Raw genomic sequence first — 27,473 nt, 5'->3', positions numbered from 1 at the left:
GGTAGGTTTATTCCTAGGTATTTTATTCTTTTTGTTGCAATGGTAAATGGGAGTGTTTCCTTAATTTCTCTTTCAGATTTTTCATCATTAGTGTATAGGAATGCAAGAGATTTCTATGCATTAATTTTGTATCCTGCAACTTTACCAAATTCATTGATTAGCTCTAGTAGTTTTCTGGTGGCATCTTTAGGATTCTCTATGTATAGTATCATGTCATCTGCAAACAGTGACAGTTTTACTTCTTCTTTTCAAATTTGTATTCCTTTTATTTCTTTTTCTTCTCTGACTGCCATGGCTAGGACTTCCAAAACTATGTTGAATAATAGTGGTGAGAGTGGACATCCTTTTCTTGTTCCTGATCTTAGAGGAAATGCATTCAGTTTTTCACCATTGAGAATGATGTTTGCTGTGGGTTTGTCGTATATGGCCTTTATTATGTTGAGGTAGGTTCCCTCTATGCCCACTTTCTGGAGAGTTTTTATCATAAATGGGTGTTGAATTTTGTCAAAAGCTTTTTCTGCATCTATTGAGATGATCATATGGTTTTTATTCTTCAATTTGTTAATATGGTGTATCACATTGATTGATTTGCATATATTGAAGAATCCTTGCATCCCTGGGATAAATCCCACTTGATCATGGTGTATGATCCTTTTAATGTGTTGTTGGATTCTGTTTGCTACTATTTTGTTGAGGATTTTTGCATCTATATTCATCAGTGATATTGGTCTGTAATTTTCTTTTTTTGTAGTATCTTTGTCTGGTTTTGGTATCAGGGTGATGGTGGCCTCATAGAATAACTTTGGGAGTGTTCCTTCCTCTGCAATTTTTTGGAAGAGTTTGAGAAGGATGGGTGTTAGCTCTTCTCTAAATGTTTGATAGAGTTCACCTGTGAAGCCATCTGGTCCTGGACTTTTGTTTGTGGGAAGATTTTTAATCACAGTTTCAATTTCATTACTTGTGATTGGTCTGTTCATATTTTCTATTTCTTCCTGGTTCAGTCTTGGAAGGTTATACCTTTCTACGAATTTGTCCATTTCTTCCAGGTTGTCCATTTTATTGGCATAGAGTTGCTTGTAGTAGTCTCTTAGGATGCTTTGTATTTCTGCAGTGTCTGTTGTAACTTCTCCTTTTTCATTTCTAATTTTATTGATTTGAGTCCTCTCCCTCTTTTTCTTGATGAGTCTGGCTAATGGCTTATCAATTTTGTTTATCTTTTCCAAGAACCAGCTTTTAGTTTTATTGATCTTTGCTATTGCTTTCTTTGTTTCTATTTCATTTTATTTCTGCTCTGATCTTTATGATTTCTTTCCTTCTGCTAACTTAGGGTTTTGTTTGTTCTTCTTTCTCTAGTTCCTTCAGGTGTAAGGTTAGATTGCTTACTTGAGATTTTTCTTGTTTCTTGAGGTAGGCTTGTATAGCTATAAACTTCCCTCTTAGAACTGCTTTTGTTGCATCCCATAGGTGTTGGATCATCGTGTTTTCATTGTCACTTGTCTCTAGGTATTTTTTGATTTCCTCTTTGATTTCTTCAGTGATCTCTTGGTTATTTAGTAACGTATTGTTTAGCCTCCATATGTTTGTGTTTTTCACGTTTTTTTCCCTGTAATTGATTTCTAATCTCATAGCGTAGTGGTCAGAAAAGATGCTTGATATGATTTCAATTTTCTTAAATTTACTGAGGCTTGATTTGTGACCCAAGATGTGATCTATCCTGGAGAATGTTCCGTGTGCACTTGAGAAGAAAGTGTAATCTGCTGTTTTTGGATGGAAAGTCCTATAAATATCAGTTAAATCTATCTGGTCTATTGTGTCATTTAAAGCTTCTGTTTCCTTATTTATTTTCATTTAGGATGATCTGTCCATTGGTGTAAGTGAGGTGTTAAAGTCCCCCACTATTATTGTGTTACTGTCGATTTCCTCTTATAGCTGTTAGCAGTTGCCTTATGTATTGAGGTGCTCCTATGTTGGGTGCATAAATATTTACAATTGTTATATCTTCTTCTTGGATTGATCCCTTGATCATTATGTAGTGTCCTTCCTTGTCTCTTGTAACATTCTTTATTTTAAAGTCTATTTTATCTGATATGAGTATAGCTACTCCAGCTTTCTTTTGATTTCCATTTGCATGGAATATCTTTTTCCATCCCCTCACTTTCAGTCTGTATGTGTCCCTAGGTCTAAAGTGGGTCTCTTGTAGACAGCATATGTATGGGTCTTGTTTTTGTATCCATTCAGCAAGCCTGTGTCTTTTGGTTGGAGCATTTAATCCATTCACATTTAAGGTAATTATTGATATGTATGTTCCTATGACCATTTTCTTAATTGTTTTGGGTTTGTTTTTGTAGGTCCTTTTCTTCTCTTGTGTTTCCCACTTAGAGAAGTTCCTTTAGCATTTGTTGTAGAGCTGGTTTGGTGGTGCTGAATTCTCTTAGCTTTTGCTTGTCTGTAAAGCTTTTGATTTCTCCATCAAATCTCAGTGAGATCCTTGCCGGGTAGAGTAATCTTGGTTGTAGGTTCTTCCCTTTCATCACTTTAAGTATATCATGCCACTCGCTTCTGGCTTGTAGAGTTTCTGCTGAGAAATCAGCTGTTAACCTTATGGGAGTTCCCTTGTATGTTATTTGTCGTTTTTCCCTTGCTGCTTTCAATAATTTTTCTTTGTCTTTAATTTTTGCCACTTTGATTACTATGTGTCTCGGCGTGTTTCTCCTTGGGTTTATCCTGTATGGGACTCGCTGCGCTTCCTGGACTTGGGTGGCTATTTCCTTTCCCATGTTAGAGAAGTTTTCTATCATAATCTCTTCAAATATTTTCTCTGGTCCTTTCTCTCTCTCTTCTCCTTCTGGGACCCCTATAATGCAAATGTTGTTGTGTTTAATGTTGTCCCAGAGGTCTCTTAGGCTGTCTTCATTTCTTTTCATTCTTTTTTCTTTAGTCTGTTCCACAGCAGTGAATTCCACCATACTGTCTTCCAGGTCACTTATCCGTTCTTCTGCCTCAGTTATTCTGCTATTGATTCCTTCTAGTGTAGTTTTCATTTCAGTTATTGTATTGGTCATCTCTGTTTGTTTGTTCTTTAATTCTTCTAGGTCTTTGTTAATCATTTCTTGCATTTTCTCAATCTTTGTCTCCATTCTTTTTCCAAGGTCCTGGATCATCTTCACTATCATTATTCTGAATTCTTTTTCTGGAAGGTTGCCTATCTCACTTCATTTAGTTGTTTTTCTGGGGTTTTATCTTGTTCCTTCATCTGGTACATAGCCCTCTGCCTTTTCATCTTGTCTATCTTTCTGTGAATGTGGCTGTTGTTCCACAGGCTGCAGGATTGTAGTTCTTCTTGCTTCTGCTGTCTGCCCTCTGGTGGATGAGGCTATCTAAGAGGCTTGTGCAAGTTTCCTGATGGGAGGGACTGGTGGTGGGTAGAGCTGACTGTTGCTCTGGTGGGCAGAGCTCAGTAAAACTTTAATCCGTTTGACTGCTGATGGGTGGGACTGGGTTCCCTCCCTGTTGGTTGTTTGGCCAGAGGCAACCCAACACTGGAGCCTACCTGGGCTCTTTGGTGGGGCTAATGGCAGACTCTGGGAGGGCTCACGCCAAGGAGTACTTCCCAGAACTTCTGCTGCCAGTGTCCTTGTCCTCACGGTGAGACACAGCCACCTCCTGCCCCTGCAGGAGACCCTCCAACACTAGCAGGTAGGTCTGGTTCAGTCTCCCCTGGGGTCACTGCTCATTCCCCTGGGTCCCAGTGCACACACTACTTTGTGTGTGCCCTCCAAGAGTGGATCCTTTGTTTCCCCCAGTTCTGTCGAAGTCCTGCAATCAAATCCCACTAGCCTTCAAAGTCTGATTCTCTAGGAATTCCTCCTCCTGTTGCCAGACCCCCAGGTTGGGAAGCCTGACGTGGGGCTCAGAACCTTCACTCCAGTGGGTGGACTTCTGTGGTATAAGTGTCCTCCAGTCTGTGAGTCACCCATCCAGCAGTTATGGGATTTGATTTTACTGTGATTGTGGCCCTCCTACCATCTCATTGTGGCTTCTCCTTTGTCTTTGGATGTGGGGTATCTTTTTTGGTGAGTACCAGTGTCTTCCTGTCGATGATTGTCCAGCAGCTAGTTGTGATTCTGGTGTTCTCACAAGAGGGAATGAGAGCACGTCCTTCTACTCTGCCATCTTGGTTCAGCTAGGTGCACATACTTTTAAGATTGTATTTCTTCTTCATGAATTGATTCCTTTATCATTATGAAATATTCACCTTTATCCCTGGTTATATTCTTTTTCTTAAATCTACTTTGTATGTTATAAATATGGTGATTCCAGCTTTCTTTTAATTAGTGGTTGTATGTATGATATATCTTTTTCTTTCTTTTCTTCTTATTTTTTTCCTTTCAACCTGTGTCTTTATATTTAAAATGGGTTTACTTTAGACAGCATATAGTTGGGCCTTGCTTTTTTATTCAGTATAACAATCTCTACCTTTTAATGAATGGCTATTTACATTTTGTGTAATTATTGACCTGGTTGGGTTCCTTCTTCCTATTTGCTTTCTGCTGTCCCATCTGTTTTTTTGTTCCTTTTTCTTTTTTTCCTCCCTTTTTTGGATTAATAGAGTTCTTTTGTGGTTCTATCACACTTCCACTATTGGCTTATTAGCTATACTTCTTTTATTTCTTAATTGTTGCTCTAGGTTTTATTATATATTCTTTATCACAGTCTATCTTTATATAATATTATGCCACTTCATATATAGTGTAAGAACAGGATATTACTATACTTCCATTTCCCCTCCTGTGCTTTGTGTTAGTGTTATCATACATTTTCCTTATATGTATGTCATAAACGCCACAGCAGGTCATTATTATTGCTTTAAATAGTCAATTATCTTTTAAAGAAATTTTTTAAAGTGAGAAAAAAATCTTTTCTATTTACTCTTTGGTTTCTTTTTAAAAAGGAAGAGAATTTTTTATACTTACCTCCATGTTTGTGTGAAATTATCTATCACATGATATAGAATGAGTAATAGAAAAATTATTTATTTTAATAGGATCACTGTTTCAAGAGCTGCAGTGGTCATTCATATATAAGAAAGAATTGGCTTGGATCCATTGTCTTCCCTTTCTCTGCTCTCCTGCAACAATCTGAGGTAATAGAAAATGATTCTTTGCTAATTATTCTAAATTTTTGTCTCTGGCTAATAGAAATACCTGTGTCTTTGAGTCAGATTCTGACTGGCAGGTTGATAAGTCAGTCAAAATGATCCTGTATTCAACTGCCCCATGGGTGTTGGAGTATTTGAAGGTTTTAGCTGTCTCTGAAATAAGAGACACCCACAAATTTATTTCATATATTTTTAGAGTGTTCATTGATGAAGAAAAGGACAGGTAGCCTTAGGTCTTAAAGCAACATTCATATTTGCTCATAATAGTTTTGTAAGACCAGATTCATAAATATTCTGATTAATGACATTGCTTTGTAACCACGAGTTCCAGGAGTTTCAGCTCCTCAAACGCTGTTTATTGATAATGGTGAGACTGATGATTAGCATCTGTGTCTGTGGTACCCCCAGAGGGCTCTGCTGTTGGGTTTTGCAGCAAGAATATGCCTACATGGCCAGCAAAATATAAAAACCCCAGTCTAGATTTCATTTGGGGCCCTGTAACTTACAGAGATATGCCAGTTACAGATGATTCAGAAATGAATTTTCTACCTCAAGGAGTTCACTGTCTATAGAAGAAAACAACCATTTCAGTACAACATGTTAATGCTGTAGGGCTTTGATAGGGGCATGAGATTGGTACTATGAGAACACTGAGTAAGGAGTACGCTACCCTTCCTGGTTCGGAGGGGTTCGGGGTAGGTAAGAGGGGAATGAGGAGGAGGATGAAAGATCAGGGGAATATTTACAGAGGAGATAACTTTTAATCAAGTCCCTAAAGATACATTTATCAAGCACACGAAGTCATTTGACTCAGAAGGAATTATGTGTGTATCAGTTAGTACTGTATTCAGTCATATGCAACAGAAAACCTGACTAACAGTGGCTGATGTAAGAGGTCTATTTATCTCACAAAAAAGAAGTCTAGATGCCAGTGCATCTGCTCAAGAATATCATCAAGGATCCAAGCTACTTTTGTCTTTCTGTTCTACTCTCCTTATCATGTGACTTTCATCCTCATAATTGCACCTCCAGCCTCATATTCATGCTGCAGACAGGAGGTGGAGTGAAGCAAGAAGGGGCAGTGCCTGTATCAGGAAAACAGACACTTCCCCAGAAAACCTCTCAGACTTCTCGCATTTTACTTATGTGACTTGGTCACTACATGGCTGTCATGTTACCACCTAAAACTGTTGGTAAGAAAGGAGAAGAGAATAGAGGAGAATAGAAACGTCTGCGTATTATGCAATCACAGGATGTCATGAGGGAGCACGTTGAAAATACAAGTGCTGCAAATAAAGAGCAACGGAGATTTTAAATTGTTGGAGGTATAGGGCTTCCTACGTTTGTAAATCCCTGCAGATGTTTCTCAGTCTCAGGCCAGATGCTAGGATAGAGAGGTAGTTAAGAATGTGAGCTTCAAAGGTGGACCAACCTGGGTTGTAATCCTGGCTCTACTACTCATTAGTTGTGTGATCTTGCACGAATTACTTACATGCTCTGAGCCCCAGTTTCCTTATCTATAAAATGGAGATAAGAGCGGTGTCTACCTCATTGAATAATATGATCTATATCAAGCACTTGGCAGAATGCCTTGTACATAGTAAGTGCTCAATAACTATTAGTTATATTAGTATTATTATTAGTTATTATTGTAAATTATCTCCTCCCAAACATGCGCGCACACACACACACCCACACATAAGATCCCTCCTCCAGTGGACTTTGGGTCATCCTTCCTGCTGTTACATTTTTTTTCCTCTTTCCAGACCCAATGCAAAATGTATCATGGTCTTTTAGCATTTTCTCTGAGCTTAAATTAGATCTTCTAAGAGCTTTTATCACTCTGGTCTGTTAACTTGCTTCATTGTTTCATCCCTTTCTTACTTCTGCCTTCTCCACATACTACATATTAGACAGGGACCCAGGGTGTCAAGGTTGCCTGTGAACAAATCATCATGGAGAACCTTACCATCCTTGTGCAAGTACCTATTAGTACAATCAGCATGAACCCATGCAAGCCTGTTTCCTGCAATGGAGAAGACTGAACTGAGCTATACTATATTTGACTGATGTTTATTTTCATCATGCAGAATCCATTATACTGATTTACTCTTTCAGATTAGTGGAACATTTCAAGTAAATATTCCACCAGTTTTGCTTGGGTATACTTGGAGTGAGACTTACGTGTCTCCTAAAGAAGATTATAATGGACAGAATTTAAAAGAATCTACCTTCTTAAATATTTTTGCTACTATTGAACCTCAAATATCATATGCCATCTGTAATCCAGAACTAGACAAGGTAGGTTTTACACTGAATTATTTTCATATATACTATCAAAGAAGTGTTAATTTCAAAGCTGACAAAAATGAATGTTGGTTCTTGATATTTTCCTGTGGGGACAATGTAGTACAATGTTGAAATATTTTAAACTTGATTCTAGTTTTCAGGTCAAATAGATGTTTTGGAGAGAGCACAGATTTTTAAAAAAAATTGTAAGGCATTATTTCCTAAACGAAGAATCACAACTACTGTTTTTAATGATGAAGGGATACAGATCTTAGTAACAAGATATATCAAGGCATTGAATCCACCACAACAACTCCTGGATATATTTCTTCATGATTCTAATGCAACACTTGTAAGTTATATTTATTTTAGTAGCTTTATTGTGATATTCGTTTACCATACAATTTGCCCTTCCAAAGCATATAATTCAATGGCTTTTAGTATATACACAGAGTTGTGCAACCATCACCACAGTAAATTTTAGAACATTTTGATCACTCCAAATTTATATTTATTTTAACTTGTTTACTTTTTAATATTAACTTTGAGTATAGCTTTCTTATTAAAATTACTTTACCTTCAGAGACAGTTTCCTGAGAGAGAAACCATCTATGTTGCAATGTGTCCTCTTGAGCACCAGATGGAAGAAAACATTTCTTCCTGATCCCCTTCACTTCTGCCCACTTGTACTAGAGAGTCACTGTTGCCACACCAGTTCATGTGACCATATCAGCTTCACAACTTTTCTGTCAAACTTTGAAAAATGACACAGAAAAATTCCTTTGACTTCCAGGCAAAATTAAAAGTTATGTTTCTAAAGGAGTTGTGCCCTTCTAAGGATTGCTTCTTGTTGTATGTGGGAGTGAAGAAACGATGTTTTTTTGTTTTTTGTTTTATTTATTTTTGGCTGCGTCGGGTCTTCGTTGCTGCACGCAGGCTTTCTCTAGTTGCGGCGAGCGGGGGCTGCGCTTCGTTGCGGTGTGTGGGCTTCTCATTGCGGTGGCTTCTCTTGTTGCAGAGCACGGCCTCTAGGAGCGCGGGCTTCAGTAGTTGCAGCACGCGGGCTCAGTAGTTGTGGCGCACGGGCTTAGTTGTTCTGCAGCATGTGGGATCTTCCCGGACCAAGGATCAAACCCGTGTTCCCTGCATTGGCAGGCGGATTCTTAACCACTGTGCCACCAGGGAAGTCCAACTATGTTACGTTTTGCTCTGTAAACCGCCAACATAACACTTCCCACCCCATCCTTACATGGCTTTATGCATATCTGTTATTTACCAGCTGACAAAAGAGACATGTACCTGTATTCATTATGGACTCAGAAGAGAATATAGCTTCTTCCACTTTGAGAAAGGAAAATATGAAATCAGAGATCTAGTCTCCCGTTTAAGAAAAAAATAAGCTTTGCAGACAGCTTTACTTTATAAGGTTGGAACAGCAGCACCATCCATGAAATACAAACCACAAATTTTACTGTTTCTGAATTTCCTATATTGCTATTAATTTTGGTCTTAAGTTGATAGATTCCACAGAAGGTGATAAGTATCTTTTACCTCTTCCTCCATTAGAAAATTAGGTTAATAATGGATTTCTTGATCAAGAGCATCACCACTTACTAAAACGTACATGGAGAGAATAATCAATAAACAGGCTTTCTAGGATTTTTTTTTAAGTCTTCTGCAACATTTATTGATAAACAGGAAAGGGGTTTTATTTACAGTTTTAAAGCTCTTTTTTGTCACTATTATTAGTAATTTTCTATCTATGTATGGTAATGTCCAGTTTTAAAAATACTTTATGATTTAAGACTTTAAATCATAAAATGTCTGTTTAGCTGATTAGTTCTCCCCTATACCTCTAAAAGAGAAATTGTACAGTACAAGAGTCATTCATTGGGATTAGATTAGTTACCTACTAGTTTGACATTTTAGGAAGGAGGTAATTGGTTTTTTTTAATGATGGATAAACTTGTGCTGGTGTTTTGGATCTTATGATGCTGAGCATGTTCTGCACTGGTGCTAATGTTTAACATAATTTTATATTTACAAACATACCTGCTACCCAGAGGCAAGTATTAATTTAGTCCATATGGACTATTGACCCCTCTTGAGACTGCAACATACACACTCCTAAACACACTCATACATAGTGTGTTTAGACTTTAAAGTATCTTAACTCATTTCTGGACACGAATGTGTTATAAACCTCCGGATTTCTAGCAACATATAAAAAAACACTGCTATTAAAAACACTTCACAAGTCATTGTCAGCCATTGCTGGCATTCTGTCACTAGAGAATACACAGCAATATCTGGTATGTTGAAAGCTTTCAAGATAGCCTGGATTTCAAAAGTTGGTCCATTAGTTGTATCTGATGGATGTAAATTTGCCTCCTAGTTCACTTTGTGTCAAGAGCTAAAACTGTGAACTTTCTCTTATTGGTGGGTAATAACTGAAAATAAAGATTTTATTTTCATGAAAAAATAAGCTTTGATTAAAGGGCATCTATGAAAAATCATTTATACCTTTTATTTATTCAGGCTTGATTGAGTCAATTGGCTCTTCTCAGAAAATTTATGTTATTTCCCAGTATAAAGCTCTTACCTGGATTCTTTAAGCTAAAATCAAAAGTCCTAGTTTAAATCACCTTTTGCTACACTCTGCTTTTCCATTACGGGTTTCTTCTTGCCTGTTTCCTGACACCCAAAGTCCACGGAGATAATAATGCTCTCAGATCTCTTTCAAGGACAATCTTTGCCTTTTTAAAAAAGCATAAATCCTAGCTCCTTTGCTTCTCAAGGATTGTGAACCATGTTTAATTAATTGCATGAAGTCAGAAACATGACCAGTGTAGGAAGTCATAATAGTGCATACATAAATGGTAGCTATTGTAAATCAGTGAAAATGTTGGTGAACTTTCTGTGTTAGCTCATTGTTTATTTGTATTCCTTTCTTCTTTCCTACTCTAGTCCGAGTCCTTATCTCCAGCCCTATAGGGGGAACAATCCACAATAGAACTTCTGTTGTTGGAAAAAGTAGGCTGTACCAATAACTTCTTGCTGCAGCAACTTATAACTAGTTTTTATTAATAAAAATATTTCTGATAGATTTTGAACCTAAAAGTAAATCAAACTTTTGCTATTCTTCAACATCTTTTTTCATTTTTTAAACAGTTATACTTTAAAGTATACATGTAATGTATCGTGTTTAAATTTTTTATTTATTACAATGAAATGTAATGGTTAACATGCATGCTCTGAAGTCATGCTAACTTGGGCCCATTCCCAGAGACCCATATATTGTGTTAGTGTGTGACCCTGAGCAAGTTATCTTAGCACTCTAAGCTTGTTTCTTCTTTTGTAAAATAAAATTAATAATAGTGTGTACTTCATAGGCCTGTAGGATACACTAAATGTGTGTGTGTACGTGCTTGGTGATAGGCATATAGTATGCTCTCAATAAATGTTAGTTAATATTATTTTAGGACCTCGTTGCTCGCTTTGTATCTTTGATTCCTATTATGCCTGATGCACTGGATGAAAATGATGGTTTTGATATATGGATGACATCAGAGGTAACAAATTACATTTTATAATTTAAATGTATAGTATTTCTTACTTGCTTTTCTTTTAAAGAAAACTTTTAAAAAATATTATGCACTTATGTAGTAATTTGCCTCGTGCAATTTGAAGGTATTTGATAATTTAATACATCATTTTCAGCCCTATAACAACCCATAAAAATAATTCTTAAAGACCAAAATTCTTATTCAACATTTTAAGTAGCTCATAATATTTAGATTCAACAGGAATTCCAGGAGTACAATATTATGACATTCTCCAGAGAGAAATATGGTTGTTCACTATAGAGGTGGTCAGACCCTGAAGTCTAGCAGAAATACCACCACTTCCCAGAAGCTTTCCCCAGTTTTCCCACATCTGAATGAAGAACTTGTATAGCAGTGCTCTTCCTTGGCACTTGGATTAAAATTGTCTTTAGACTGGTTGCCAAGTAAAATACAGGCCCCATGCAATATTTGGGACATATTTATACTAAAAAACTACTTGTTTATCTGAAATTCAAATTGAACTAGGCATCCTATTCCCCGCCCCACCCCACACTGCAAGTGTGGCAGCCCTAATTAGAACACATTTTCCATTCCACCTTAAATTATATTTAGTTGCTTATATACTGGCCCTATACCCACACACTGTACATATACATCCCAAGTTTAATCTCCTTGAATGATAAGGAAGATTTGATTCTTATCTATTTTTATATTCATCACTTGTACATACTTTAAATTTAGCAAGTATTCAATATTTTTAATGGAAAATACCAGCATGATGGGAGCCTAAGAGAAGGACACTTTCCATCTGGAAGTGATAGTCCTGGCACTTATCTAGAATGTTTTAGAGGTTAGATTTTTGAGCTGAAATGGACTTAGGGGGCACAGGACTAACTTAATAGGTCAGCTACCCTACCTTCTGCTAAGTGGGAATAAGGGAGATACAAGCACGTGGTTTGTTTCAGGATCCAGTGATTCAAATCTGGTAAAGCTCAAAGAGGTGTCAGTTAACTCTAGACTCTTCTTAGACTCTTCAAACTAATCAGAATGTGTTCAGGGATATTATGATCCTGCAGAACATTGAAAGATAGCCTCTAAAGTAGCTAAAAATAACGATAAAATAACCATTCAGACAAATACTAGTGCTCCCGAGTGCCCTCCAATCCAAACAATACCCATAATCAACATGTTACCACAGTCATAGGCTTCCTCTTGCCTAATGTCTTCCCATTGACATGAACTGTTTGGACTTGGGATACCCATGAGTGAATGACTAATTAGATTGTCACAAGACAAGAGTTATTTCTCCTACCCAACATACAGTCTTGGAGTCAAACAAACCTTGGTTCAAATCCTACTTCAACCATCTGATAGCTGTGTGACCTAAGATAAGTTATTTAGCTTCTTTGGACCTCAGTTTCCTCATCTGTGTCATACAGGGGTTTTGAAAGGATAGGCACCTGGAACGCAGTATGTTAGTTACCTGCTCTCATCCATTCCCTCCTTCTCTTATGAAATCCAGTCAGGGGAACCTCCTTGGCCTGACATTGAAGACTACTCATAATCTGCTCTTCATTCTCCTGTTCACACACATCTTTCAGAAGAGCCACGTTACCATCCTCCCTAGCCTCCATCCCTCACCATCACATTCAGCCGGTGTGTACTGATGTGGCCATATCAGTTGTTAAAACATTGAAATGCTTCCAGACTGGTAAATAGTCACTCCAAGAGCTCCCTGAGCGCCCCCTCCCCAAGCTCCCTGACCACCACAGCCCTTTCTCTGGGACTAATGAAATGGAAGCACATGTGCAGTCTAAATGGTGCAGCCGCTACTCAGCAATAACACATCATTGCCATATGAACATTTGGGCCTGTATATTTTATTAGATCCTTTGATTTTTCAAGCCAGAAATCCAGAGTTTTATATGAGATCTTCCAATTTTTAAAAGCATTTCGGGGCCAAACGAAACACACCTATCAACTAGAACTAGGTTACAGACCACTGGTCTGCCACCTCCGCTGTGCTTTTTCTCTCCTGCTACCACTGCTTTACTAGGCACCCTGTATTTGATTACACCCAGCCCAACTGTTCAGCTCTTTCAATTAAAGAAGTTTCCATCACTCTTTCTGATTGGGCTCCAACTCAGATCTCTTCCTCTCTTTCAGTTGAGAGCACTATATTGGTACAGGACAGAGTGTAGCTCCATTGACCAAAGGATCCCTTCCTCCAAAAACACTATGTGATTTCCCATCAGGTGAAGTTCCTTAAAATATCAGCCAATATATCCCTGTTTTCCCAGGGTATTTGTCTCAAACAAAAATGCCCCATTTTGGAGGATAAAATTATTGGGTCACTTACACAGTATCCACATTAATTATCCCATGATAAAGGTGACCCTTATGTTCCAAGTTAATGTTCTCTCTTTCTAATGCCCTAGTGTTTTAACAGGCAAAGGGTGCTGGAGCTTTCGGCTTTGCAGTCATCTTAGTGACCCAGCAAGAATGTGTGTGTGAGGGTTTGGAGGGACTCTAAATCTGTTGGATGCTTGCATTACTCAACTTTCTCTCCTCCCCTCCTTTTCTGTGTCCTTGTTGCTTTTGTTTTGCCTTAGCGCTGCATCAGTTTGGCTATTGGAAATAAGGAGGAGCATGCCATACTTCTCTGTAACTTCTTCCTGTATTTTGGAAAGAAAGCTTTGGTCCTCCTAGGAACCTCGATGTTGGAAGTAAGTGTTGGACTTAATATTTAAATAGTGTAAACAAAACTAATTAGCTTTTAGCTGCAAGTTTCAAAGACTTCAACCCCAAGTTTCCTTCTTTTCACAAGCTAATTAGGAAATATCCTAGGCGAACAATTATTTACTTAGGAGGATAATGTTCGTTCATGAAAATTTCTACAATGTAAAGAATGACTTCCTTTTGTTTTTCTTCTTCATAAAGTGGTACAGATAATAGTGCTACTTCATGGAGCTGCTAAAAATATTAAATTACATAGTAAGTATATGGCACTGGGAACAGCACCTGGTTTATGTGGAAAATGCTCAATAAATGGTGGTGGTAGGTGATGTAGTAATAGTTACAGTGGTAGTTATAGTGGTTGTTAACCATAATCACCACGATCATCTTTATGTGTCCCTAACACTATATTTTAAGATCCTTAAGAAGTACTTCTTCCCGTTTTCCACTGCTCAATTTTTTATTGTGGGCCAGAAATTTATGTTAACCTACCTGAAATTTTTACAACTTAATCATATACACCTGCATTCAAACCTCCAGAAGGCTGTCTTCTTTTGGACTGTTTCTATTTCTACTATTAATATCTTGATAAGTGTCAAAAACTTCCAGTCTTGTTTTATGGTTTTTGTCATGATCATTTATTTCTCTATATTCCCTTAATTTCCCCATATGATCCCCCTGCTGTAGTTTTGAGTGCCACTAGATGGCAGTAAACGGTCAACAATATGTCAACAAACATTTTTACAGTTTTACCTCTGAGTCAACACTGGGTGGCAGCACTCATCTGTGCGTTTCACCTCAGCTACCAGTTGAGGTGAATGAAACCTCTTTACTGTAAAGAAGATGAGCACAGTGCTAAAGAGCAGGAGCTTTGGAGTTCGGGAAGCCAGGCTACACAGCACAGTGTTGAGAGTATAGATTTGGAAGTCAAAGAGGATTTTAAAACCCAGCGATGACGTTTACTAACTGTACGATCTCAGCCTTATTTCTCTGAGCCTCACTTATCTCCTCCCCGAAAAGGAGTAATTCCATCTACTGTTACCCTAGACAAGCTCTTAACCTCTTATTCTTCACGTGAAAGGTGGGCATGATAATCATCCCTACCTCACAGAATCTGGAATTCATGTGAGAAGATTAGTGTGAGTGCTGAGTACAGTACCTGGGGTATAGAAATACTCAATAAATGTTAAATAGTCGTTATTATTGTTACCTGAAATTTTTATTCTTTGCTAAGTAAGAAAGGTTTATACTTCAAAAGTATGTGCAGAGCAAAATAACAACATAATGACTACTTTTATTCCTCAGATGCTTTCCTGTATGATTTCTCTCTGGCCTCTAACTCTGTATCTTGTTCACAAAATTAATTTTATGGCTTTTCAACTTCACTTGGCTTTTCAGAGCCTTAGGCAAAATTCCATTCCCTAGCTCTGCACGGTGTTCACCCTTGGTCTCCAAGTATATTCTACATAAAGCAGGGCTAATCCATATAGCACCTTTGTGTGAATTACACAAAAGCGCCCCTACCTCAAAACCCTTTAGTACTAGCTATTGGGAATTGGTCATAATATTACTGATTTTGTTAGAGCAACATATTTTATTGCTATGAGGGTACACCCTTCAGGACCATACATGGCAGCAGTAGCTCAAAAGTTCTCTCATTTGAATCCACATGCTAGCCTGGGCCTGAGGATTTCGGTTGCTTTGGTTTTATCCTTTCCAAAAAAATTGTAAAGGTCCTAAAAAAGGCTTTTAAAAATCAGAGATACCAGGGAGTTCCCTTGTGGTCTAGTGGCTAGGATTCTGGGCTCTCACTGCCGTGGCCCGGGTTCAATCCCTGGTCAGGGAACTGAGATCCTGCAAGGTGTGCGGCAAGGCAAATAAATAAATAAATAAATAATACAGGAATAAAGAATAACTAAGGTAACTGGCAATATTATCTATTAAAAAATCAGAGATATCATATGCTTACACTATAATTTCCACATACGAAAATGAGTTAAATCAATCATCCACCAAAAATGACTTTAACTCTTTCTTCGTACAGGGGCATGTGGCTTATGTATTAACGCCAGAAACTGATGAATATTTGCTTTGGAATCCATTAACTGGGCAATGTCATAAGCAGTTTGACCCATTTTGTCCCTTACAAAGTGTAGATTGTTTGTTTGATGGTGAAAATGTAAGTATATGGCGGGGTGGGGGGGTGGTGGTGGATCTTGAGTTATCTCCTCAAGAGTTAAACCTGTGCTTCTCTACACTGACCATATATTAGAATCATGTGGGAACTTTGAAGAAGCTATAGATGTTCAGCTAGAGTCCCTGGGGTGTAGGACCAGGGGAATCTTTTCTCCCCAAGTCTCCTTGACGTGATTCTGCAGTGCCTCTGAGGTTGAGAACCAGCGAGCAGTCTAGTGTGCACACACCCCTGGAATCTCTGTACCTCCTGCCTCAGAACCATCCTTGGCTTCTGCCACTTCACTGGGGAGTAGGACTGTAAAATTTTGCTCCGTCCTAACCCACTATGGGCTTAGTACTCCTGTGGGCCTCTACTGATTTTATGTTGTTGTATTAATAGGTCTGGTTTAATATTCAGCAAAATAATTCACCAAGGGCTGTATATTTTGACTATTCAAAGGAAAGTTTCTGGAAACAGTTGCTTCCAAAAAATTATCAAGGGGCGAAAGCACAAAGCATACAGGTAAATTATACTTTTCAAGGTGTGTCTCTATGAAAGTTACCATTGGTTCTAATCTTAGGAATTGTGACAGCTCTTATTATGTTTATACAGCTGATTGCTTATTGAATTATTTGGCAGTATTAATAAAACCTAGTTTTCTCTGCCATCCAGCCTGGGTTTGGGCTATTGTGATCCTTTTTCTCTACTTGCAGAAAAGAGGAATTGAGAAGAAGGTATCATCTTAATTGTGAATTTAGGTTTTAAAATAAAAATTTTAAAATGTTCATCATGAAACATAAAAAATAATGTCAAGATGGTGTAATAAGTTCTTACTTTGACCTAGCCCTTCTACTACATATCCATAACAATGATAAAGTATAAAAATTGAAAAACAGAAGGCTTATCTGGGCTCCAAACCATGATAGTTATCTCATGGAATAGAAACAGGACAGAAACACTAGCAGTGAGTGGGGCCCAAAGAAGATGGCACCAAGGTCTGAAAATGCTTCATGAAATCCAGAGAACCAGAGCCAGTCTCACTTTTTGAAGCCAGGGACTGTGCTGTGGCTCCCCTACTTTGCTGCTCTTGAGAGAAGATGGGAAAGAAAAGCAGCAGACTCACTGCCTGGGGCTCAGGAGGTAAGAGACCAAAGTACAGAGCTGAGAATCAGGAACCAACCTAATCACCAGACGGCTTGTCCAGGGGATCTATGATGTACTCACTACTGCTTTGGGCAGGCACCCAAATTCCATTTCAACAGCTGTTTCTGGATTGAGAGCCATGGTATGGCAGTGTGCAGGCAATTGCAAAATTCAAAAACTAGGAGCTATGACCCAGAGGAAGAAAGAGAAGGGGGATGAGAAAAAGAACAATGGAAAAATAGGAAGAAGACAATTCACAGAAGCAGAAACTCTAGGGCTCAACGTCACTCATAATGAGGGAAATGCAATTTAAAACAATAAAACACTATTTCACATGTAGAAGATTGGCAAAACTTTTTAAAAAGTGTGATCACATCTAGTATTGGCAAAGAGGCAGAGAAATGGTGGGAGTGTGAATTGCTATAAACACTTTAGAAAGCAGTATGGTAAGGTTGGTAAAGCTGAAGAAACTCAGCCTTTGATCCACCAGTTCATCTTCTAAGTATATGCCCTAGAGATACACGCACAGGGAGACAAGTACACGATGGTCATTACTGAATTGCTTGAAATAGCAAAAAATAAATAAATAAATAAAAGGAAACAATTCATCAACCAGAAAATGGGCACATGAGTTATGAATACTCATACTATAAAATATTCTATACGGCAGTAAAAAAAAGAATATATGAAACTAATTTACTATAGTTCTCAACTTGGCTGTACATGCATTATATCAGAATCTCTGAGGGAAGAGCCCATGCATTGGTATTACTTAAAGCTCCCCAGGTGATCCCACATGCAGCCAAGGTTGAGAACTACTAACCTAGAGCCATTGTTATCAACATGAATGAATATAAAAAATGTAATGTTAAGCAAAGTAAAGAATATGTGCAATGACACACTTATATGAAGTTTGAAAAATATATGTTGTTTACATATATAGAGATATATAGTGATAGTGTAAAAGCTTGCATGGGAATGATAAACACCAAATTTAGGGTAAAGTTTACCTTTGGAAAGAGGAAAAAAAAGAATGATATCAGGGAGCAGTATACAGAGTACTTCAAATCTATCTGTAATGTTTTACATCTTTAAAAAAAACCTAAAACAAGTATGGAAGAATGCAAAGATTAGATATAGCTTGGTGGTACGTATGTTGGGTGGATGTTCATTACATTATTCTCAGTGCTTTATCTGAGAATGTTTGACATAGTTCATAATATCAAAAAGAAGGAATGGTGGTTGTGGGGAGAAAAATCAAACAGTATCAAAGTGTATAAAGTGAAGAGTTTCTCTCCTCTTCAACATCTTTTTCCCACTTTCTAAGAAATAGCCACTGTTGGTAGCTTCTTGTGCATCCTTCTGAACATTCTCCTTGCAGATGTTTGCAAAGTCATTATAAGGAAGGGGAAACGTGCTTATCTCTCTAGAGCAAACCACATTTATGGCATCCACAGACCTTGCTTACTTTTCCCATCCCAAAGTTGTGACCAAAGTATTGCTGCCTCCTAGGGGGGAGAATGATATATTTAGAGTTGAGGTTTTTTGTTTCTATTAATCATTCTCTTATTAATTCAGGTAATGCTTACTGAGTGCTGCAGCGGGCCAGCACTGTTTTAGGTATAGGTACCACAAGGAAAAAGACATGTCTCAGTGCTCTTGGAGCTTGTGTTCTAGAGGAGGAAACAGAAGGAAACAGGCACTTGCTGTACAGAGCGATAAATGCTATTATAGAAGAAATGAATGTGCTTTTTGGGAGCACTCAGCAGGAGACCTGAGGTGAAGGGGAGTTGCAGGGGCTTCCTGGGGAAAAAAGTGATGACTAGTAGAGTGAAGAAGGGTGAGCGGGAGCTGGTCTAGGTGAAAATTAAGGAGGAGAATGGTCCCAGCACAGAGCGGGAACAGCAGGCATCAAGACCTGTCAAGGAGCTGAAAGACCAGCTTGGCTGCTGCCAGGGAGTGAGCAGAGGACAATCAGAAGCCAACATCACCAAGGCAAGGGCAGCCATAATCAAAATTGTATTTTTAAAAGCCACTAAACCCTTTGTCAAGTTGAATATATAAATATAAAACTCATAGCTGCATTTGACTTGTATCCCTACTGATTTCTTTCCTGTGGGTTAATGGCCCTTGATCTTCTGCCTTGTCACACACATACCGGAATAAACCACTATCTGTGGTGAACACTGTTGGTTTTTTTTTCTTAATCACAATTGAGAACACAAATTTGAGTGTGTATGATGAGAATATGGGTATTCAGAGATGGAGTTAACAGGGAAATCCTCTCGAAGTTTTAAAGGATATGAATTCCCTGAAAGGGGCCTTTGCCTGAAAAGAAAATAGATTAACACTCCATAAACTTATCAAGTCAACATAACCCAGGCCTCTTTTTCAGGCCTGAAAGTGGCCTAACTAATCCATAAGAGTTGCCAGGATAGGGGTGCAGGGGATTGTTTTGGAGGCAGACAGTGGTTGGTGACAGCATTCAGGGAATTCAGTTTACCTGTCCTGTCTGTGATAGTTGGTGGCCCCTGTAAGATGGTGCTGGCGTTTATGCTTCCCTTTCTCCAGTACCTCTCGTCTCCTGCCGTGTTCACTGTGGGGAAATTCACTGTGCTTGAGCCTATGCTCTAATCTAGTGGTTCTCCAACCACGGCAGGCATCAGAACCTTCTGGAGGGCTTGTGGAAAAATGGATTGCTGGGCCTTACCCTCAGAGTTCCTGAATCACTGGGTCTGAGGTTGCTGGTCTGGGGGCCACATTTTGGGAGCCACTGGCTTAGATCATCACCTGACAGACTGAGCCTCCTCAAATCACTCCTGAAATTTTCTAAGACCTAGAGGCCTAGCAAATGTTTCCTTCTTTTCGTACAACCCTCATTCCACTCATGAGGGGGAAACATCTGTCCGTGTCTCTATAGCTCCTCTATTTCTCAGCTCAGAAATATCCAAAGTAAAAACCGTCTAAACCCAACCCCTCGCTCTTGTCTATATGAGCCCTGCAGGGGGGGGGGGGGGGGGAACGGGTTAAGTAGGGGGGAGGGGGTTGGAGAAGTCCTCTCCTCCTCCCAGAAAATCCTGCTCAGGGGGCAACATGGGGAAACATGGGAGAGCATTGCTCTCTGCTGTTGCTGGGGTGCCTGGAGCAAAGGCTTGGAGACGGGGAGATTGAAATGGACTCTGCGTGTATGTGCAAGTGTGTGCGCATGCGTACATGCAAACACAGAGACCTGACTCCTGCCTGCTGAAAGGAACAAATAATCAAAGAAGGAAGACGATACACCATGTTACAAGAGTAATAATGACAACAGTATGTGATCTTTGTTGAGCAGTATGTGCCAGGCTTTACATGTATTACTTTATTTTAAAATCTTTGCAGGATCCCAGGGAAGTAGGTACTGTTATTGTCCCTCTTTAAAAGAGGTGGTAACTGAGACTCACAGAGGTTAAGTGACTTCACCAAGGTCACAGTTAATAAGTGGAAGATACCAGTGCAGCTTCCAAGATTATCTGGTAGAATCAATAAGCATGTCAAATGCTTGTTTGAATAAACAGATGGGGATAGCAGATCTGTCTTTTTCTGTCATGAAAAATATCTTCTGTAAATCCATTCTCCCTTCCATGCCCTGGTGAAGTAGTATTAAAATCAAAGGGAACACTGTGATCTGTGTTACCTTTGCCTCTACTATTGAGTGTTTTTGCCACATGAGACTGGTTTAGGTTCACCCTCATTATAATCAGCACTCCAAGGGGCGACTGACATAAAGGTGGTCTCCCTAGAATCTTTTCTAACTTTCAGTTTTCTGTATTTCAGCCTGAAGAAATAATTTATTCTGATACTAATAAAAGCATGGTAGAAGATCTAAAGAACAGGTATGATCTTTATTTATATATTATGATTATCATGTTTTCTCTCTAATCTCTCACTCAGCCACCCTTCAGTCCTCTAACCCAGTCTCTCAAAATACCCATTAGATTCAGCAACAGAAGGATGAAATGGAGATTATAATAGTTACTTCCACTGAATCATCTGTCTCTTGGTGCATGCATCAAAAATCAGCCCCTCTGCTATCCACGGCACTCCTTGAAAAAACATGCCAAGTTAAATATGGTTGCATCTGGAAAACATTGTGGGCTGCTGTTAGGAAGTTCTCAACACAGACACCTGTTGAGCCGTATAGTAATAACAATGCGGTAGCTAACACTTCTTGCAAGGACAGGAAGGTAAATGGCCCACAACTTGGTGTGTGGTAAAAACAGCCAAGCTGGGTGGCAGCAACATCACCACTGTCCCTCGTAGGCACCCCTCCCCCTCCCCCCACCACACACACACACACACACACACACACACACACACACACGTCTGGAGGAGTTGTTGAGTCAAGCCCAAAGGGTCACAGCCTTGCAGCAGACCTCACTCCTACTCCAGATGTGTCAGAAGCTTCTAGATCTGACTACCTCCAGTGACTCATGCTGACACAGCAGGCTGGCATGTAAGCCGCTACCAACTAATTGAAACAGAATATGACAAAAATCATTTTGCCACTCCCTTTTCTCACTAGCACACAACTTTCACCTCTTATTCCCCTCCTTCTTCCCCAACTCTTAACAAAAAAAGGAAGAAAAGCACTAGGAAAATGGTCCCCAACTTCTGGTTTTTATCAGAAATTGCTTCTAGAACTATTTTAAAATATAGGTACCAGAGTCCAAGACCAGACCTGTTGAATCACTATCTGGAAGATAGTGAAATATTTTGATAAAGTCCTACAGGTGATTCTGGCGTATAGCCGTGACTGAGACTCTCTGCAAACTTGAAACCACTTAGTTACTTTATAGACTCAGCCAAGAGGAGAGGCCCAGCAGCTTCTTCTGTAGCACACAATGATTCTGCCCAGAGGAGAAGCTTCCATCAACCAACTCACACTGTGCTCCACTTTCTCCCCTCCCCGAAAGAGTTCCTCAGCAGGCACTGTTTTAGAGGCGGCACAGGTGGGCAAAACTCCCTGCCCTTGTGGAGCATCCATTCTGGTAGGGGAAACTGCTCATCACACCGATCAGTCCAGTGCTTCATTTCCTCCCAGTTCTGCTTGCTGAATTAACTGATCCAGTTACCCCATTCCTGCTAACATTATCCCAGACCAGATATCTGAATTTTTATAAAGGCATTTCTTGGAAACACAATGTCTTATGTCAAAGGAGGGTCTTGGAGAATAGGAATGCCAACCCAGTAATCAGATGGTAGGCAAATCACACCCAGTAGGCAGCTGCCTACATACGGGTAACTGGAAAAAAGATGTGCCTTTGAGAGCTAATTGCTGGCTACCCCAGGAAGCGTCTTGCTTTCTCAAGCCAAGCAAGAGCCTGCTCTCCCCTGGACTTGACTAATGTGAATGATGGCAGATATCCCTAGCCATAGATAGAGGTCTGGTTTTCTCCTAATCAAAAAAGTATCATTCTCTAGTGAGAGGCCCGCGCACCGCGATGAAGAGTGGCCCCCGCTTGCCACAACTGGAGAAAGCCCTCGCACAGAAACGAAGACCCAACACAGCCAAAATAAATAAATAAATAAATAAATAATAATTTAAAATGAATATCTGCTTATAAAAAAAAAAGTATCATTCTCATACTTGAGAAAAAGTGACAAAACTTTTTTCACATTTATTTAAATGAGTTGTAATTTATCATAAAATAATCTTTGCATTCTTACCTTAGGATTGAAAGAACTCTGAAATATAAAATAATGGAATGGCGACCTAAACAGCCAACACGTTGGAATAGACAATGTACTTTCATTTTAAGACAAATCCTTCCTAAGTTAGAGCTTGGCACCGGAAACTTTGTTTCATCTGAAGAAGAGAGTGAATTTGAAAGACTGCTACAATTTTATTGGGTTTGTATATGATTTAATGCATTAATGTCATTTGTTTTATCTATGTTATTAATTGCCAGATGATACTAATCTTAAATATCCCTGAAATGCCTTTTATCTTGATCTTAGGTGATACATGCTATGGCATTAAAATGCATTTACTTATAGACTGAGAAATTTCAAATGTAATGAGTAACTAGTACCATGACCAGATTGCATGACATTTTCTTGGAATCAGTTTTTTAATGTATAAACCACAAACTTTGGAAAGAGATACCCAAAAGGAAACCACCTGCAACTAAGAAACTAAAAAATGATTTCTAGGTGGTAGTAATAGAATGGGTTCCATGTCCTTGCTTCTGGGCAAGAGGACTACAGGCAAGCTTTAATATCTTCTACATGCAAATTATTCTCAAATTTATACATCCAGCCTGGACTTCTGACCTCCTCTCATATATTCACCAGCACATTTGACATCATCCTGGATGGTAGAAAGGCATTTCAAACTCAGTGAAATCCATAATCAAACATGGTGGGCATCTGGTGTATTGTTAGGGTCCTTCTTTTCTTCCCCTATGATATCCTTAGTTCTGGAATCCTCTCACCTCCTTTTCCCTCTGAATTGTTCCAGTGGGTTTTTGGAAGCCCCAGCCTCCCAAGAGTGATATTCCTTCCCCCTACTATCCCATAGACTAGAAGATGTCTCCTCGGTAAACCCTCTAAGAGAAGAAAGGAAGGAATCTGTTGGGAGTTTATACTCAGGCTGCCAGGGAGGGATCTGCAGGCACTATTCATTCATGAATAGGGAGGAAGTTGTTTTGTTTTGCTTTCTTTTTAATAGAATTAGGGGGTAAAGAGATAAGCATAGCATAGTTAAGTATAAGCCAAGGTTTAAAAGTTGGAGTTCCTTTGTAAAATTATCTGCTATTCAATAACACACATTCATAAACCTAGACCGAATCCTGCAGCTTGGGTTCAAATCCTGGCTCAACCACTCATTAAATTTGACCAGATTACCTAACTTCTCTATACCTTCTACCCCACTGCTCAAGATAAACAGGGATAAAAAGGGTTACCTGCTTTGTGGTTGTGGTGAGGATTAAGTGAGCTGCTTAACCACAGCACCCAGCACTTAATAAATGTTAACTATAATTTGTATCCTATGTGGCAGCCATTGTACTAGACACTTGGGGTTATGACAGTAAACAAGACAGATACAATCTTGAGCATTCACAGAGACTGTGGGCTAGTTAGAGAAATAGACCAGAAAACGAGTAATTGCAGTATATTTTATTAAGTAAGCTAGGAAAGGACAGTGTCCTATGCAACCACAAGAGAAGAGCACAGCAACAGATTTAAAGATCAGGAAAAGCCTCCCGAAGCAAGCAAACTAAGTCTTGAAAGAAGCTAATGATTGTCCTTTGTATATTCTTAAATAGATACTTTTACATGGGACCATGTTCCGTATCCTTTAATCCTGCCATATAGTTATCAATAAATATAAACTGAATCAATGTTAAATAAATTCTTCCAAAATGCTCCCTTAAATCTGTCACTTATAGGATCAAGGTTTCCTTGTTGGCAGTTTGCTATTCCAGAAAGGGTGCAAATATATGGAATGTTAAGTGTGCAGGCTCTGGCATTAGACAGACCTGGTTCTGCTCTTCTCTCTGTAAAGTGGGGATTATAACAAAGCCTACGTCATAGGGTTGTTTGAGGATTAAATATGTATGTGAAGTATTTAGCATTGTGCCTAGAACAGAGTAAGCACCCATGAAATGATAACTATTATTATTATTTTATGACTTCCATTTCTTTGAGGCTTCTGTAATCTCTTTGCATACAGTAATTCTCCATCACCTACGTGACTGTAATGTGGTTTTACGTGTTATTCTGTCATTTGTCTAGGTCGCAGGATTTCCTATCCAGATGCCATACACTGATGTACAGTCAGTTATTGATGCTGTGTATCAAACTGGAATTCATTCCTCTGAATTTCCACAGACAGAATTTGCTCTAGCTGTGTATATTCACCCCTTCCCAAACAACATATTATCTGTTTGGGTCTATTTGGCTTCATTAGCACGATATCAGTGAAAAGGAATAAGGGAAAAGGAAAAGATTGTACATAGGCCCCCAACCAGAAGCCAAACTTTTCTAGTACTTGGGATTTTCCTATTTATCCTCAAATCCAGACAAGTGTGAGCCCAATTTTTGGTTCACTTATAGAGTTGGGCACAAGACTCACTCCCTGAGTCTTTGAGGACAAGCATAAATGACCGCCTCACCGGAGACCTCGTCAGGGAGGACACTTTGGGAAGTCTGGCGCCTTGGATCGCTGTCTACGGTTGGTCTTATTCTGGGAAAGAAGCAATTCTGGCTTCTCTCTGAGCCAGTGTTACTCAAATTGGGGGCCCCACACCACCTCCATCAAAATCACCTGGAAAGCCTTATTGAAAATGCAGAATCCCACATCCCACCCAGGACCTACTGAATCGGGATCTCTGGGAGTGCAGCTCCAGAACCTACATTATTTTAAACAAACTCCCCAGGTAATTCTCTTGACCAGTTAAGAGTGAGAACCCTGCTAGAGTGTTGTCTTTACTGAAGTGAGGCTAGTACATTTGATGCTGGTTCTGATGGAATTCCAGGCAGAAGTTATTCAAATAGAAACCCAAGGTCATTGCTTCTCATGAGATAAAAGATTATTTCACTGGTTAAGAATAAGAGGGAAATATGCCATGTTGGGTTGAGGACAGCTTCTGGGGGCTTCTCAAAAATTTTCTCTTTAGATGCTACTGACCTGAAGTCATTTCATCTCCAAGTATTTGGAAGGGACTCCCAGGAAACACTACCTAAATGCTTTCCTGATTCTGTGAGAAAGGGAGAAAATGGTCTTACCAGATCTCAGAGCTCCTTTTTTTCTTATTGAGGAGCCCCCCATTCTGCCTCTGGCACTTTTCTGCTGCTCTTCTTTCACAACGGTGGCCCCAAGGAGACCCATCTAGGGCCTCAAGAAAGAGTGGATAGGTATCTAAGTAGGAAACACTGTACTTTCTTGTATTTGATTGTTCTGTGCTTCATTGAGAAGAGTATTCATACAGTTTATTTAAATGTTACATAACAACTTATTTTTTTTTTAATCAGAAGATACAGATTCCCAAAGGTTTTGTATGATGAGAGCAGTTTTATATGAGGTAAAAGTAAGAAAAAGAAAATTCACTTCTCCCACTGTGGTAGCACTGGGGCTTCTTGAGTCACTCCCACAAGCAGAGAGCAGATATACCAAATTCATCCTCAGGGAACCCTCAATCTGTATCCCCTCCCCCAATATACCTGCATAGGTTGATGCCAGAGAAGACCTCATTTATTTGCAGGGTGTTAGTCTCGGACCAAACTCAAGATTACTAGAAGAGTAGAAGGAGTGGGTATGTGGGTAAAGAGAATGCTTTCTCTGCAAGGTTAAAACCTAGTTATGTATGTCCTCTGGCATGCATGACAAAAATGATCAGAATTTTTGTTTTTATTTGAATGTTTGTGTTTAAATGCTATAGGAAGTTTTGTTATTAACAAGTCTCCCACACTGATTGGGGTAGCACAAAATTGTATCTATGAAAAGGCAAGTTTGCCAAAGAAATGCTGAATTCATGCAGTTCATTTTTGTGACACGCTGAATATTTACATAGCTATTTTGTTAATCGTTTATGGTTTTAGAATTGATAGGCCACTTAAGAGTAAGGTAGAAAGTGTTCATAGGCAAGTGTGTATTGTATTCTGTATTATATGCATTTTTAAATATGTGTATGTGTTTCTCAACTAAAAATTCTTCCTAAAAATTGTGATTGTCTATAATGAACCATTTTTTTCATTTTACTGTTTTAAAAATACATGATATTAAATGTAACATGGAATTATAAAATTCTATGAATCGTTCCACAAATAATTACAAAGCATCCATTATGTACCAGACACTTTATATGTGCTGGAGGACAGTAGTGAAAAGACATTCTTACAAGGGAAGTTTACATTCTTACAAGGAAAACAGATCATAAGCAAATAAACAGTAAGTGAGATCATTTCAGGGTATGATGAGTGCTATAAAGCAGTGGTCCCCAACCTTTTTGGCACCAGGGACCGGTTTCTTGGAAGACAATTTTTCCTCGGACGGCGTTGGGGGAGTGGAGGGGGTGGGGCGGGATGGTTCAGGCGGTAATGCAAGCGATGGGGAGCGGCAGATGAAGCTTTGCTCACTCGCCCGCCGCTCACCTCCTGCTTGGTGGCCCGGTTCCTAACAGGCCACTGACGGGAGGCTGGGCACTCCTGCTATAAAGGAAACAAAAAGGTTGGCATGATGGAGAAGGACTTTGAAGGGGATGGAGGATATAAGCAGAGTAGTGAGGGGAGGCCTCTCCACAGGGATAATGTTTGAGCAGAGATTTAAAAGATGATTTATCAAATAGAATTGCATTCAGTTGCATGTAACAGAAACCTAATCACAGTAGCGTACCCAAATAGGGATTACACAACTGCCAAGTGC

At 39.1% G+C, this 27,473-nt stretch overlaps 1 protein-coding gene across 1 annotated transcript in view; it reads left to right on the top strand.

Annotated features, from left to right (window-relative positions):
• CC2D2B (coiled-coil and C2 domain containing 2B) overlaps positions 1–25,033 on the top strand; it is a 95,788-nt gene extending 70,755 nt beyond the window's left edge. The window contains 10 exon segments of the mRNA XM_061194873.1: positions 5,045–5,143; positions 7,277–7,459; positions 7,602–7,799; positions 10,930–11,019; positions 13,626–13,739; positions 15,794–15,928; positions 16,325–16,447; positions 20,882–20,940; positions 22,780–22,957; positions 24,845–25,033. Of these exon segments, the coding sequence (XP_061050856.1) occupies positions 5,045–5,143; positions 7,277–7,459; positions 7,602–7,799; positions 10,930–11,019; positions 13,626–13,739; positions 15,794–15,928; positions 16,325–16,447; positions 20,882–20,940; positions 22,780–22,957; positions 24,845–25,033 (1,368 nt within the window).
• The last annotated feature ends 2,440 nt before the right edge of the window (positions 25,034–27,473 follow it).

Source organism: Eubalaena glacialis, chromosome 1, assembly GCF_028564815.1.
Source record: "Eubalaena glacialis isolate mEubGla1 chromosome 1, mEubGla1.1.hap2.+ XY, whole genome shotgun sequence".
NCBI classification, from domain to species: Eukaryota; Metazoa; Chordata; class Mammalia; order Artiodactyla; family Balaenidae; genus Eubalaena; species Eubalaena glacialis.
The sequence above is the reverse complement of the archived record's forward strand: the minus strand, read 5'-3'. Positions and strand labels throughout refer to the sequence as shown.